Source organism: Saccopteryx bilineata, chromosome 5, assembly GCF_036850765.1.
Source record: "Saccopteryx bilineata isolate mSacBil1 chromosome 5, mSacBil1_pri_phased_curated, whole genome shotgun sequence".
In the NCBI taxonomy this organism is placed as follows: Eukaryota; Metazoa; Chordata; class Mammalia; order Chiroptera; family Emballonuridae; genus Saccopteryx; species Saccopteryx bilineata.
Window position 1 is genome coordinate 153,219,331 of NC_089494.1, and position 16,248 is coordinate 153,235,578.

Here is a 16,248-nt window from a genome sequence, read left to right on the forward strand (position 1 = left end):
CATCGTTCTCTAAACTGTGTCAGGACAACGGCCATGGAATGCAAGTCTACAGAAAAGGGTTCATCTTATTTCTAAACCTTAGGTCATAGTTACACAGACATGATGAATTAAAGAACTAAGTTGGAAATATTTGACCTGAAATACCCAAATAATTGAACTATCAAGGGATTTCTCCTTTTGCATTTTCTGTCCATTAACCCTGACTCAGAGACCGCTTTCCATAAAACAGCTACAGGGACGCCTCAGAATGGTCTGGTGCCCTTGCTGTTCAGTGTCTGCTATGGACGTTGAGAATCAGGTTTGCCACAGCAGCAGAATAAAACTGCCATGAGTGCCCCCCCCATTCTGCATGATCTCAAAGCCAAGCATGACCGGGCACTGTTTTACCAAGTTGAGAGACCTAAAAATGCCATTTTTCAGGGAGTAACCTGGGATAGCAATTAAACTATTTTGAGGAACCTAGACTTTACTCCAAACCCTGCATCGTGAGCTGTGTCACATTCTACAGCCTCACATGGCCTCCTTGTCTCCAGATGTAACATGGGGCTGCAGGGGTCTGTAGTTGGAATTCTTCTTGTAACACCTACTTTACAAGGATGTGTGAGGAGTACCGACATCAACATCTATGAAGAGCTGAGCTTTAATGCCTGGCACATAGTAAATATTCACTATGCTAAGTGGTGTAATTAATTCTGGCTCACTGAGGCTGGTGCTTCTAACCTTGGACTGGTTTACATCACAGCATAGATCTATACATACAAAGGACCCCCCCCCCCCGAATCTTCTCGTTGGGCCAGTTTTCCCTTTGTTTTGTAGATTGACCTTCATTTCCTGAATTTCCGGGGGGGGGGGGGAGTCAAAAAATATAAATGAACTGAAATCTGCTTTTAAAGTGTCCTTCTTAATGGAGGCTCCAATGGAACCTCACCTTTCATAGCCATGAATAGGGTTCAAGGTTCTCCCTGGACGTGATGGGGGGGGAGTCAGGAGAAATGTATAATTTTCAAAAGCAAGTGATAAATGCTCCAAGCATTTTCTGATTTCACATGGCAGCTTTGACAGGTAAGCATGGTTTCCAAAGCTCAAAGAGCACAAAGATTTCTTTGGCTCAGATGCTCAAAAAAGCTTCTATAGTTGTGAAAGAAGTATAACGAGCTCTAATTGCACTTTTATTGAGTTTGCTGACATTTATGGATAGCACAAAGGGCTCATCACATTAGACAGTTACTGCCTTCATTATCAGTATGTTCAAATTTTTTAAACTTTGTAGTTGCTGAGCAAGACAGGGCTGCTCATCACAGATGAATTAGTGACGGACAAATGAATTCCAGAAAAGCAATCACTCTTTTCAGCCTTTGTCCATCCAGAGATTCTGAGAGAGGGAACCTCTATGGTGAGCTCAGAAATGTTGAACTGCACTTTAGTCTGCCGTGCGCATCAGTATTTTGCTGAGCAGTCTTCTGAAATCTCTCTGGCTTCCTATAACCTGCCCTTTTCATTGGCTCTGATTTAAGCTGCAGGCTCTAGCACACTTATGCCAGCTCACTCATGTTACTCCTGCCTTCATGTTTCTAATATGTCTGGTGTCCACCCCCTCCTCAACAAAAACCCACTGGGGCCTTTAAGAAGAACACACTGAGTCAATACCCAGATTTCAATAGAATCCAACTTTTTAATTTTCCATCGCAAATAATCAAACGATGGTGCGGGAAGGGCATTGGAGGAGGTACAGATTTTAGGAACCAGCATGTGCTAGCAAAAGCAGTTATTCCCTTTAATTCTGTGTCACAAGAGGGCCTGTTTTCCAGCTTTTAATCCTTCCTCCTATACCGAAAAAGGTACTAGCAGTGCAAGATTGAAAATTAAGTGCTGTTGCTAGATCTGAAATTTGTCAAGCAGTGAGTGATAAGAAAAGTATAGAAGGTGCCTTTAGTTCTGTGCTTGGGGTCCCCGTGGCTGGGCCAGTATTCTTATGTCATGCTCCTGGTTGAGAGAATCGCTCACGTCTCTGTGGACAGGGCATAAATCCACTCTGCTTTAACCCTGCCCCCTCACACCTTGTCAGGAGTTCTTAAAGCCTCAAATCCAGAAACGCCATTCAAGACCCCTGTCTCTTCTCTCAAGGCCCCTGAAGCCCCCAGCATCCAAGTGTAAAGTTCAGAGCTCACAGGACTCAATATAACTAAATATTGTCGAGGATAATAAAGACCTGCGAGGCCCTAGTACACATAGGAAGAATAGGGTGTTCCCATCCAAGCTCTTTCTGATTTACTGGAAGACGAAGAAATAATTTTGAAATTCAAAGTGGAGAGCCTCACAGATTTGGAGGCAGTAATTAAATGCCATATGTTAGCACTAACACATTGAAAAGTTGTTAATTAACTCATGCCACCTCAAATCCAGGTGTGACTTTGGCAGGTTGTATACCAGGATGTTAGCACAGGCTTACAGTTAGGGTTCTTTTAAAAATTAAGTTTCTATTCCCCAAACTTAAAAAAAGTTTCCACTTATTTAAACCATGGAAGGAGAACTTGAAATGGTCCCTGATCTGGTGAACCTGCTCGTCCTGTTGTATTGTTACTGATGGTAGGAACCTGCTCGTCCTGCTATATTGTTTGTTTGTTTATTTATTTATTTATTTATTTTGTATTTTTGGTATTTTTCTGAAGCTGGAAACGGGGAGAGACAGTCAGACAGACTCCCGCATGTGCCCAACCGGGATCCACCCGGCACGCCCACCAGGGGGCGACACTCCACCCACCAGGGGGCGATGCTCTGCCCCTCCGGGGCGTCGCTCTGTCACGACCAGAGCCACTCTAGCTCCTGGGGCAGAGGCCAAGGAGCCATCCCCAGTGCCTGGGCCATCTTTTGCTCCAGTGGAGCCTCTGCTGCGAGAGGGGAAGAGAGAGACAGAGAGGAAGGAGAGGGGGAGGGGTGGAGAAGCAGATGGGCACCTCTCCTGTGTCCCCTGGCCGGGAATCAAACCTGGGACTTCTGCACGCCAGGCCGACACTCTACCACTGAGCCAACCGGCCAGGGCCTCGTCCTGCTATATTGTTACTGATGATGGGAACCTGCTCATCCTGCTATATTGTTTCTGATGGTGGGAACTGCTCGTCCTGCTATATTGTTACTGATGGTGGGAACCTGCTCGTCCTGCTATATTATTACTGGTGGTGGGAACCTGCTCGTCCTGCTATATTGTTACTGGTGGTGGGAACCTGCTCGTCCTGCTATATTGTTACTGGTGGTGGGAACCTGCTCGTCCTGCTATATTGTTACTGGTGGTGGGAACCTACTCGTCCTGCTATATTATTACTGGTGGTGGGAATCTGCTCGTCCTGCTATATTGTTACTGGTGGTGGGAACCTGCTCGTCCTGCTATATTGTTACTGGTGGTGGGAACCTACTCGTCCTGCTATATTATTACTGGTGGTGGGAACCTGCTCGTCCTGCTATATGATTACTGGTGGTGGGAACCTGCTCGTCCTGCTATATTGTTACTGGTGGTGGGAACCTACTCGTCCTGCTATATTATTACTGGTGGTGGGAACCTGCTCGTCCTGCTATATTATTACTGGTGGTGGGAACCTGCTCGTCCTGCTATATTGTTACTGGTGGTGGGAACCTGCTCGTCCTGCTATATTGTTACTGATGGTGGGAACCCGTCTGTGTAGCGCTGTGTATATTAAAGGATTTTCCCAGGCTTATTTATTGGTTGTCCAAAAGGAAAATAGACTTTTTCCCAAGAAGACAGGGACCTTATCTATTCTTTTTTTTTTAATTTCCCTAAAGCACTTAGCAGAATACTCCTATATGAATATGATAGGTTTATTTAAGCAGTCAGCATTCTTGTGGATTGAAAAAGTAAGTGACGTACTTACTGCCTGTGAACACTTAGGGAAAAACCCACCAAGAAACTAATCAAACATTGATGAAAAAGTTAAATGAAATGAAGATAATGATATTTATTTACAATATTGACAAAGCTGTTTAGAGAGATCCTTAGCATGGGAATTCTAAGAAGAATTTGTATGAATAAATTTTCCCTGGAAAATCAGGAAAACTCAAGGGAAAGGGAAGCTGCTCTGTGTGGTTATCCCCATTTTGCCATTAAAGCAAGCATGGCCCAGCTGTTTAAGCTACAGAGCAACCTTGGCTAGCAAAAGACTGCAAACAGCCAGCTTCCTTTAATGCATGGACACACACACACACAAAAAAATTAACATTTTCAATAACATATGGATGGTATAGGTTTTAACTTATTTTCTTCTTAGCTAATACTTATTGAAAAAAGTATTTAGCTAATACTTACTGAAAAAGATTATTATCATTCGTCTCCTTGCCTTTCTGAGTTTACCCTTCATGATGACTTGGAGACCAGAATTTCCTAAACGGTTTCTGTGATGCCGGTGGCCCGGTGGCCGAGGCCAGGCAGGTCCCCGTTGGATTCAGGCTGATAGTAGAGGAACTTCAGAGCCGGAAAGCTTTGGGCCATACCTGTTTATTAGAATCTTGCAACTGCAGACAAGCAAACAGGCAGGGGAAACCACTTCTCATGGCAGCAGGCTAACAAACAGCAAAGTGGCCCCTCACAGTGGCAGGCAGAGAATCTACCAGCGGCCCTGAGGGCAAGCACCCGTAGCTTACACAGACTATACACACGTGTCTCTGCCACATGCTCATGCATTAATCATGCAAAGCACAAGTGAGCAAGCCTAACACAGCTGTTTTCCCTACAGTTTCCAATTTCTTAATATTCGTCATAGTAAAAAATCATTTTTTATCTTACTGAGAAGTTTCATGTTTCATTTAGTGTCCTATCCCTCTAAAGTTCAAAACTACAAATTGTTTTAAATACCATAATCATAGGTTTACCCACGAAACCAAGGACTGACTGGGACTGTATTATTTGCTTTTGTCTAAAAGAACTAAAACCAGATTCTTTGGGATCAGAAAAAAATTGAATACGAATGTATTTTACTTTATAAAGATAGCAGTCACAGCTTCCTTGGGGTGGCAGCCCCAGAGACGAGAGAGAGAGGGGAGCTACAACTAGAAGTTTCCCTTCCTACTGCCCCTTATCAGTCAGTGGTGGCCCTGTCCCCTTCCAGTTCCGAGCGGTGCCACGCCCTCTCACTGGTGGGGGGCCTGGCACCAGCACAGCTGTCCTGGGCCGGCGACCACACACGCCCATCAGAAAGGAAGCTCCTTTCTCGCCTGTGTCGTGTTTCTCACACTCTGATCGTCGTGCCAGCGCTGCCTCTGCTGTCCTCCCCTGTTCCTGGTTCTGAGGAGATTGTTGGTAGTTCACTTACTCTGAACGGAGAAAAAAGAATGAAGTTAAATTTAAAATTTTGTTTCTACATATAGGAAGTCAGGTCCTTAATCAGCCAGGGACCCCACCACCACCACCACCACCACCACCGCCACTGCCCATGCCTACTCGGAGAACCTCAACACAGACAGAGGCCATGGACCGTCTGTTACCACCTTCCTTACACGAGCCCTCCCTACAGGTGAAGCAAATAGTGCTGCCTATTGTGCTGAAGCCAGGCTGCCTTCCTCTGTCTGCCGCAAAGACAGTCCTTCCTTTTTCCTGATTCTGTGCCTGACAGCACGTTGTTCCCCCATCCCACTACCGGTCCCTCCAGACCCTGCCCATGCTTCTCAGAGGCCGGCTAACTGCTACATCCTCCATCGGTCCTTTCTCAAAAACTGTGGGGCACAGTTCAGAGTTGACAACTGTGGTGGAGTTTTGGCTTCAACCCGTATTCCTCAGAGCCCTGGAGTTTCTCTGCATTGTTTGAGGCATATCCACAGTGTGGAGAGAGGCTGAGTGGATGGATTCTGGGCTCCAGCGTCCACCACCCACAGGCACTTCAGTCACCCAAAACATGTGGCGAGGCCTCTTCTTCCAACATTCGAGGAAGAGGGAAAGGAAAGAAAAAAGGAAAAAGATGGAAGTTGAAATCTTCATTTTATACATGACAAAAATGATCCACAGAGGTCAGCTCCTTCTCCAAGGTCACATATCGACTTAATGGCTACGCTGGTGTTATGACCTGCATTTCCTAATCCCAGCCTTGCTCTCCCCTTCGAGCCTCCTCTGCTTCCTCTGGGCTTGCAGGGGACACAGGGGGAGTGAAAAGAAGCCTGGGCGGCAACAGGATATGAGGTCATGGTCCCGGTTAGGCCACTTACTTGCTGAGTGACCCTAGGCTAGTCCCTTCCCCCTGCCAGGCCTCAGGTTCTCTTTTAGAGTTGCACAGAACATCTCCCAAGTCTCTTCGAGTCTGGCCTCTGTGGCAGGAGCGTGTAGCTGTCTCATTTAAGTACCTCAGAACTGCACGGTCCAATATCGTAGTCACAGGTGGCTTTTTAAGTTTAAATTAGTTAACATTAAAAATCCAGTCCTGCAGTCACAGTAGCCACTATTGGTGCTCAGTAGCCACACATGGCTTCAGCTACCACAGGGACATCACTGGAAATTTCCCCTGCCTGCCAAGGTCTGCTGGCCAGCGGCCCACTGGAGTGAATGCGTACACTGCTCCATCACCACTTCCCAGATGCATCTCTGTCCCGGCTCCCGGAGGGTAGAAGCCATGCAGTTTGACTTAGGTACCAAAAGCCACTGGCCACAGAAAGTTTAGAATATAGTCTTGTGGGCTAAATGAAAATGAGACACTTCCTTTCCAAGAAAAGAATAAGAGAAACAGGAATGAAATCAATTAAATAGCAATGACCAGATCATGAAGCATCTGCAAAGATTTCTGCACTGTGATGCGTGGCAGGGCCGCTCCCAGACCCAGGGCTCTGACCGCTCCCAGACCCAGGGTGCTGACCGTCCCCAGACCCAGGGCGCTGACCGTCCCCAGACCCAGGGCTCTGACCGTGCTGCTGCAGCCGCTGGCCTTCTCTTTATTCTAATAATGGGTTGAAATGGAACACGGGAAATAAGCAAGACTTCTCCCTGAGGGGTTCTATGATAATCTCTTACTCTCTCCTAAAAAAAGACTCCCAACATTGTCCTGAACTCTGCTATAATGGTGCCTTTACAGCTAAATGTAGGCCATTCATCCTGAGCATAAGCATTTAAATTTTGAGGAAAATCTCCGAGATCATCTGAGGTCATCTTTACCTCCTAGGTCCCCCTGTTAGAATTTGCATATTGTTGTCATGCTATCCAAAGTGTATTTCCGTTCATCAGGAGTCCTGCCTCCAAGTGGGAAGAATAGTAGCATTCCCTCCTTGTTCTGTCTTTCATCCGGCTGTCACCCTGAGCATGGGGCCGTCCTGATCATTTCTCAAGGCTGCTCCAGGATCGCTTTCCTGTTTCGTTATAACGCGCAGACCCCAGTGCTGAGCTGCATAAACTCAGAGAAGGATGTTCTCTTCCTCGGTGCTTTATTAAAAGCTTTGTTTACTGTTCCACTATACCTGTTTTTTCTTGTTTTGTTTTTCCTCTCTTGACCCGCCCCCCAACTCAAGTTAACGAACATCTACAAAAAAAGAACAGTTCTGTCTCCAAAAATATTTCTGTGGAATGGTAGTGTTCTAACAACTACATGGAATTTTAACATTTTAGTAAACAGCATTACCATTAGTTTACAAAGTGGGAGGGGACTTCTTGGTGTTCTGTGTCCTGTGAAGTTATTTTATTAGTAAGAACCAACTCATGGGGACTCATTTTGGGGACCCAAGCTCAGACTCCCGTGACTGGCACCTGGTTTGAAGTGGTCAGGAAGCTTTGATTACAAGGAGAAAGATGAGAATGGCCTTTGCTCATGCATTATTTTATCTCCTAGCTGTGGAAGACAGAAAATTGTTCATAGGAATGGTTTCGAAGAAATGTAACGAGAATGATATCAGGGTGATGTTTTCTCCATTTGGCCAGATAGAAGAGTGCCGGATCCTCCGGGGACCCGACGGGCTGAGTCGAGGTGAGTGTGCTGTCACTCGGGTCTCTTTCCTTAAGTGCTAATTGGAACTCTGTGTCACAGACAAGGTAGATGTAGCCACCACATGCAGCAAGGGGTTACCCTGTAATACATCCCGTGTGATAAAGTTATCCAGCCTGAACTTTTCACTGTAGCTGAAATGATCACTTTTTATTTCTCAAGTCGAGAAGGTCTTGGTGCCAACATATTAGCTCAGGTTATCACTGTCAGATGGGAATCTGGCAGGCTGCCCTGTTGTTACATGTCCCTGTTCCATTTCAAATTGAAGTAGATACTTGGGGTAGGGAGGGGAGTGAGGATGAGATGTGGAAGAGGAGTAGGAATACTTATTGTTTTCATCTTAGTTTCTGGCTTTCTGGCTCTGCCTGGAAGAAATGGAAAGGGTATTGGCCTCCTGACAGTGATGCAAACTGAGGAAAAATGTCTACCTTGCCGTGTAGGGCAGAGCAGATATGGACTCAGGTAACTGAACCCATCTTGGGGCATCAGGGTTCTCATGATGTCAGCTGCCAGAATTGCAGGCCCAGAGGACAAAAGTGTTCCACCCACATCCACCTCCAACTCCCCAAATGGAGGGGAGTCTGAAGGAACACAAAACTCCTGGAGTCCTGAACTCAGGGAGTCTGTTTAGTGACAGAGAAATGGCTTCATTCAGAAGACTGTAGGCTCCTCTTGTCACCAGGATAGAAGCAAAGGCTGCAGCTCCGAGCATTAATGAAAACCAATATTTTTGCAAGTGGTTATACAAACTAGTTGGAAATAACTGTTCTTTTCCATGTTTGCCATCCCGTATGACAATGCCACACATCCCCTATTACCATGCCTTTTGTAACCATTCATAAGCATGTCACTGAGTGCTAACACCCTTTTGACTGCAGTCCAGGGAGGCTGAACTGAAAATAAGTATGTAGAGTATATTTTTCAGTTCTCTAAGAAATCCATATACAGGCAGTCCCCAGGTTATGAACAAGATAAGTTCTGTAAGTTTGAAAATGTTAAAATGTTTGAGTACTTATATGCACAGAAAAGTAAAAACAAAAACTACGTTAAGATAGATATCTAAGTTGCATTTAATAGGCAAATGTACCCATTGTAACTAACATAAATGCAACTTAAGAACAGGCCTAAAGAACCTATCTCATTTGTAACCTGGGCACCTCGTGTCTTTGCAACACAGAAAGAATTTCATTCAGTCGGTGTAGTTATCAGCGCTGGTTCCATGGGGCTGATTCGAAATGGCTTTTCATTCCCAGTCTCTGGTTCTGGTATAGCACTGCCATCCCAAAGGACTTGTGGAAAGAAAAGATTGGGCATTAAGTATCAAAGCACTAATTTTCAACTATCTCCCTAGTTTTACTTAAAGTCAGCACCATGTACAGAAGAACATTTGTTCTTTTGACTTTGAGACATAGTGCTTCATGATGTCAGCTGCCAGAATTGCAGGCACAGAGAACAAAAGGGTTCCACCCACATCCACCTCCAGATCCCCAAATGGAGGGGGTCTGAAGGAACACTCAAGGAGGCAGATCAGCTTAGAGCTTGTCATCCCTATATTTTCTTCTGCAGGTGGTTATGCAAGGGGGGTGGGGGGTGGGGGCACAGAGATCACCATTTATGCATCCTCTAACAATTCTGGAACCCTTGTTACATAATCCCCACTGAAAAGATGTTCTCTAGACCTGTGGTGGCGCAGTAGATAAAGCATCAACCTGGAAACACTGAGGTTGCCGGTTCGAAACCCTGGGCTTGCCTGGTCAAGGCGCATATGGGAGTTGATGCTTCCTGCTCCTCCCCCTTCTCTCTCTCTCTCTCTCTCCTCTTTATAATGAATAAATAAAATCTAAAAAAAAAAAAATTAAAAAAAGAAAAAGAAAAGTGTTCTCTAAAAACTGAATAAGGCATGTTATTGAGGGTGATCCCTAAACCGCAGACCCAGTGCTGTGGGCTAATCTGCAGTTTGTTACCTGTCCCATTACCAATGTCACCCAAAATAATGCATCATGCTGGTGACCCACACAACCTCTGGCTCTGGTACAACCTCTGAGCAGAAGGACACTAGGATTTCCAACCTAGTTCCCTCTGTGCCATCCTAGCAAATTCACACCATGAGAGCTTCTAATCATATTTGATCATATGGTTCTTCTGTAGTTATGGCAGACATATGCCAACGTAGGCAGACAGACCAGGAGAGAATACCAAGGGGAAAGGCCGGGTGGCTAAACAAAGGAGAAAAGATGTAGGAGGCACATGATGATCTTTTCCAATCCCTTTCTTCTGCCAGTTTCATTAATTAGAAGCTCCGCTCTCTCCTGTTATTATCCCTAGTCACTTTTCTGAGTTTTCATTGTATTTTTTTCATGAGCCAAGGCATGTGGCACTAAGGACAGGAAGGCAGGCCATAAATTACACAGTGAAATTCACAATGACTTGGAGGTCAGTGATTCCCGGGTCTCATCCCAGAACTTCTCCTGACATAAAATGTTACCATAGTATTTCATCTTCCTACATCTCTCTCTCAGTTTCCCCGTTTGTAAATGGCAGCAGTCCCAGTATCTGCCCTGCGTATCACATAATGCATCATTGGTTAGTAGTGTGGGAGACTGATTTTTTTGTACAAGCATATCATCCATATGGTTTTGCAGAGACCTTGACTGAGTTAGGAAGGCATGACTTCTGTCCTCCCTCTGCCGGGTGGGGCCTGTTTATCCAACAGCCCTCCCTCTCACTTTCTCCATCTGTCCAATGCGGACAGCATTGAATGGCATTGGTGCCTGCAGTGTCCAGAGCTCCTTGAGCAGACTTGAGTTATTTCCACAGGTAAGGCTTTAAAGCAGCCCAAACTTTCATAGAAAAGAGCAGGATACAGGACTGGGCTAGAGATTTTGGCCAATTTGATCAACCATTTGGCTGATGAACTGGCACTAGACACAGAAGCAGCCTGACTCTGGAACAGGCGTGGGAGACCCCATCGGTGTTCTGCGCGAGAGCTGGCTCAGTGTGAGCAGCAGAACTCACCCTGCCACCCCCCTTTTTTTAACAGAAAAGTAATTTATGGTGAACTGATGAGAATTCCCTCTGGAAAAAAAGAAAATACTCATCTATAACCATTTGTTCTGAAATATAAAGACAGACATTGGTAGGTTTTTCAATTAGCAGGACCCAGGGACTCCTGGGCACAGGGGACTGCTCCTGAGTCAGTGTGTTTGTTAAAAGAACAATTCTCTTTCGTGCCACTATTTTGCTTTCATTAAAGAATTGCAGTTTTCAATCAAATACTAATAAGTGTCTCCCATTAGTGGCACCACAGATAAGAGCGCTCAGCACTTCCGGCCTCAGTGCCTGCTGCTGGGTCAGCTGTTTCAACAATAAATAAAACTTAAGTGAAATGGAAGCACGGGTGCTGAAAACTGCCTCCTGGTAATAGGCCAGAGTATAAGCTAATCAACAAGAAAGTTTTCATTGGTGGTTCACACTTCTTATTTTGCTTTTCAGCTACAAGAATCATGGTGCTCCCCTACAAGTGTCTAATACTATTTCTTTCCTATCACATCAGTGGTTTAAATATTTCCCTGATAGGTATTAAGCCGACGTTTCTTTAAGCTTGTTGACTCAGTACCCCTCCCTGGACCATACCAGTGGGCTGCCAGGACCCACAGCTTGGTACACATCAAGCCCTTCAAACCCTTCTATACTTTCAGTTAGAATCACTGTCTTAAAAAAAAACAAAAAACAAAAAACAAAACCATGAGCTACCTATTGGCAAGAAAGACTATTTTAAAAGTCTCATCATTACCCACCAGCACCCAGGTCTGTGTCATGTTCCAGGACAGACCCTCACCTCCACCCTCAGGAAATTGTCGTGACTGTACACAGACAGCACCTAGCACCTGCCGAACACATGGAAGGTACTCAGCACATAGCAGAACTCTGCCTCAGTTACACAGTATACCCACCTCTAAACGTGCACTTCTCCGTGTGCACAGTAACCCATTCTGCCATTTTTTCTCCTCTAACAAGTTTGGTTTAAGATGCTTCCAAGCACCATCATGACACTCAGCCCCCTCTGCAGTGGTGGGTGGACCTTGGGGCCTGTTGCAGGAGCCTCCGTTGAGAAAGCAGGCAGCCTTCAGGGAGCCCACACGTGGCAAGTCCAATGCGATGTTTGCTCTCAGAATCAAAGCTTGAGACTTCTGAGCCAGGGCATTCACATGACAGCGTTACCTTTTTCTAAAGCACACCTGTTTATTCTCACCCATAACCCCACAGTCAGAATGGACTAGTTGGATACAATCTACTGGGTTTTCTGCACCATGGCAACTGAATATTTGTAACTCAGAGATAATGGAGGAATTTATTTCATGTTTCTTTCCCAAAAACTGTAGTCAAATCTCCACTGCCATTTAAGGTAACTTTCTGCTTGTTTGTAAGAATATTCCAGCTGTGTTTATGTTGTTCCAGCATTTTCCTGCCAAAATTCTTGACAAATGAATTGGCAATATTTTCAGGGATGTTGATGAGCACAGACTGGGTCCCGTCATTAAATACTCACTTGTTTTTGTTATATCTGATCGGGATATTAGGACAGGGCTTTTGAGTCTTAAAACCTGTACACAGAGAGGGCCTCCGATTTGATCACTCCATGTTAGTCTTGCCCACACAGGACCTAAACAGTGCAAAATGCAGGAGCTTGTATCAAGTGCCCCCTGGATTATTACCTGTATCTTGTCATCTTGTGCTGGATACAATCTTCCAGTCTCGTCTCTGATGAGATTCTGCCAATTATTAAGTCCTGGTTTGCACTCAACCTCAGGTGCCATACATGAATGATCTCTCTATGCCAATTTTAGATAAATGGACCCAACATTGGAAATGGTTCATGAGAGTATTAATTTTGGTGCTCCAGTAGTATTACACTAATAACATACATTTAATAACCCTGCTATTCCTAAAAAAAAAAAAAAAAAAGATACAATGAGGAAAACTGGGTGCATTGCAGTCTTTTTCCAGCTGGATGGGAATTTATAAATTTATAAACCAGTTTTCCATAGGTTGAAATCTCCTTCATGCAGTACACATTATTTTAATATATGCGTTTCTCGGTTGAAATACAGCAGGCTGCTGTGCCTCTTTCAAAGACATAGCAGAAAAAAGGCTCAGGCATTGTACATGCTTTTAAAAGTGCTTGTAGTTTTTTTTGTGTGTACAGAGCAAGAATTCATCTAGTTCTCTAAAAATTCTCTTGCAGACAAGAGAGACGGTAGAACACCTGAGTTAAGATATCCTTTCAGTTGAAATGACAAGTATAATGGATGTGTTCCAAAGTCTCCTCTGTGACAGGCTGCGTGCTTTCCTTAGATCCTGTCTGGAGGAGGGAGTCACTCTGAGAAATCTTTCCCCAGTCAATCATTTATCTGTTTTAGCAGCAAAGAAGGCAACCTCACCTAAATAAGAGGAATTCGATTCCTTTCATTTCTGTTAGCAATCTCTGACTTCTTGAAATTGGAGATAATAAATAATTGCAAGGTTGGTCACGTGTACAGATGGGAATCTCTCTCTCTCTCTCTCTTTCTCTCTCTAGCCATCATATATTTGGAGAATTTAAGACGTAGAATACAGGCTATCTTATCTAATACTCCCCTTCAAAAGGAATTTAGCTTCATTGTTTGGATACTTGTAACTTTTCCCCCAAACCTACTTTCTGTATGTTTTGGTCACTAGCCTAAGAATGGACTGCTCAGATAGCACACAAAACAGCCTAGGAAAATTAAGGACTATATCCTACAATATCAGAGCAGTTGTCCTGTCAGGCCTTAGTGAACCCTGATGCACCCAGAAACTCATTTTTAGTGGAAGAAGGAACAATTATGACCGAAGTTATTTCTGTCCAATGGAAAGACATAGTTAGCTTGTCGAAGGAGCCAGCAGCCAATCTTCGTATTGGGAGCATATGTTGGTGAAAAGCCATAGATTTGATGCCTAATCCTGAATAGCCACCACCGTGTTTTCAGTGGTGTTGAAAAGAAAATTGAAATCTTACCATAGCACTACCATGACCTACTGTTTTAGAGATATTATAAAAGTTAAAACACTGCCAATGTATGAAATATTTGGTTCTGAAGTTACTTAACTTCAACCAGAGTAGCATAGAGAGTGAAATTTTTCAACATGCGCTCTCACTTTATAAATGGCACAGTAATTCTCTCCACTAAGTAATTGAACACAGCACACAGTACAAAACCTGACAGAGTCCCTAAGGAGACAACTCCTCTCTTACTTACTACACCATTGCCAATAGAATAAAAAGGTTAAAGAAGTCATCAGATTTGTCAGATCGTTTTTTTGGATGGGGTGAGGATCATTATAATTAGAAGCATCAGCGGAGCTTTAATTGCAGGTTTCTTAGACGAAAGGGCAATGGGTTGAGCTTATAGAGGTATAATTTTATTGTACTATGATGAATACTTTTCTTTTTAGACCTGTTAATTCCTGTATCTCTCTTACTAAGTTATTTACAAAAGTTTTGCTTGTTCTGAAATTGTGGTAAATGTTAAACTGTGCCTTATTGATTTTTGTTGACATTTTACGTTTTTTAATTCATTCTTAACCCCTATTTGGAAATGGTCAGTTTGGCACATAATCGTAGATAATAAGAGCAAATGAAGTGAATGAAACAATGGCTCTTGACTATTAAAAGCAGTTACTCCAGGCTTCACATGGTTTCAAATAGATTTCCACTAGATTATTTGCTTTTGCCTCCATTGTACTCTTGAGATAAGAAACAGGAAAGGAAAAATCTCTTAGTGTTATTTCCTCTGCTAATAACGTCTGCGGTAATGATAATATTTTTGAAGACATATATCTTTGAATTGAATGTAAATTTGGGACTCGGTCATTTTAGAGCTGAGTATCAGTCAATATGGAAGCCAGGAGAGGTGCTGTCATCTGTCTCACACTCTGTTACACACATCATCTAGGTGCCTTAGAGCAGGTTGCCAAATTGCTTCTACTGATGACAAAACCGACAGCCAGCATAGGTCCAGGCAGCGTGTTTAAGTAAGAGCTTCACCAGCTGCTCTAATGTCAGAGAACTCTATGAAACAGCTCAGCAGTCACAGTGAGCTATACTTCAGGCTCCAGAAGGCCAACTTAACTGGGAGGTGAAAAGGAGATGAATTGCTTATGTACTGAGAGTTTTGTGTATTAAAAGTTTTAGCATAATGCCCAAAAAAATGCATTGACTTATTTTATGACTGGATGTTGTTGTGCTTTGGGGTTAATGGGCAGGGATAGCTGTTTGATTAAAAGGTGCTAGTACAGTATTGACTTGATAATCTCACCAGGTACGCATGCAGAGCAAAAGAAGGAAATATGGTTTATGGCTCGCAAACGGATTTACGGAAACAAAACAATCCACTGGTTGTTTAGATGGAGAGCGTTCTATTTAGCTTACTGGCAACAGGGGCGAACCATCTTGCCTTGTCGATGACAGAATTCCATTTTCTTGCATTCACTCTAGGATGATAACAGACTTTAGCCTCTCGGTGTTTAGATCTGCTTCATTTGGAAATCTTTTAAGTAGTAATAATAATAATGTTTTAAGGAAATTGAGTGGAACACTAAATTACTCTCTGATACCTAAGTTCAAACTGTGCAAGGCTAAACAAGCTGAAAATCAATGCACTTTTAAAGTCATTATAGATCATAAGCGAAATAAGTCCACATTGCTTTTGCTCAGCTTTTAGTATGCTGTGGTTTTATTATAAAATCAGCCTGAATCTGCATTAATTTCACAGTCTTTTTCTCTTAGAAGCCCAAGGGTGCTAGATGAATAAAATGTGAATTTCAAAAGGCAGTGTTTTTTATTAGTGGAAAGGGCACTAGGCCACATATTTGAAGTGGTGACCTCATGGTGGTCAGCGCTGCTGCAGGGAGAGACCCTGCAGACAGGTTCTCTCTCAGAACCAGAAAAAACAGCCCGGGAAGTTCAATGGGTCTCACAGGAGAAAGTCCATTGTTTTAGGAATGATAGATTTAAGGTCAAAATCGCTGATAACATATCAGAAAGTCACAACTTCCAAAATTGTGAAGATTCTATACAAATAAAAACTCCAAGGCAAATGTAAAGTTTTTGCTTTATATGCACTGTTGAGCCTTCTCGGTGTAACAGAGCAGTTGTTTTGTTCATAATTCGTAAGGACCAGTTTGTGTAAGATGTGGTATATTGGTTCAATTTGAATGGCATCACTGTATATTTATACACATATACTTTTTATCTACCCAGAAGAGA

The 16,248-nt window shown here is 43.6% G+C and overlaps 1 protein-coding gene across 16 annotated transcripts in view; it reads left to right on the plus strand.

Moving 5' to 3' along the window:
* Nucleotides 1-16,248, plus strand: part of CELF2 (CUGBP Elav-like family member 2) — a 707,230-nt gene that overhangs the window by 630,406 nt on the left and 60,576 nt on the right. For all 16 annotated transcript variants that reach the window (XM_066278852.1, XM_066278847.1, XM_066278845.1 and 13 more), the window contains one exon: nucleotides 7,809-7,943. In XM_066278852.1, the coding sequence (XP_066134949.1) occupies nucleotides 7,809-7,943 (135 nt within the window). The remainder of the gene's footprint in view (nucleotides 1-7,808; nucleotides 7,944-16,248) is intronic.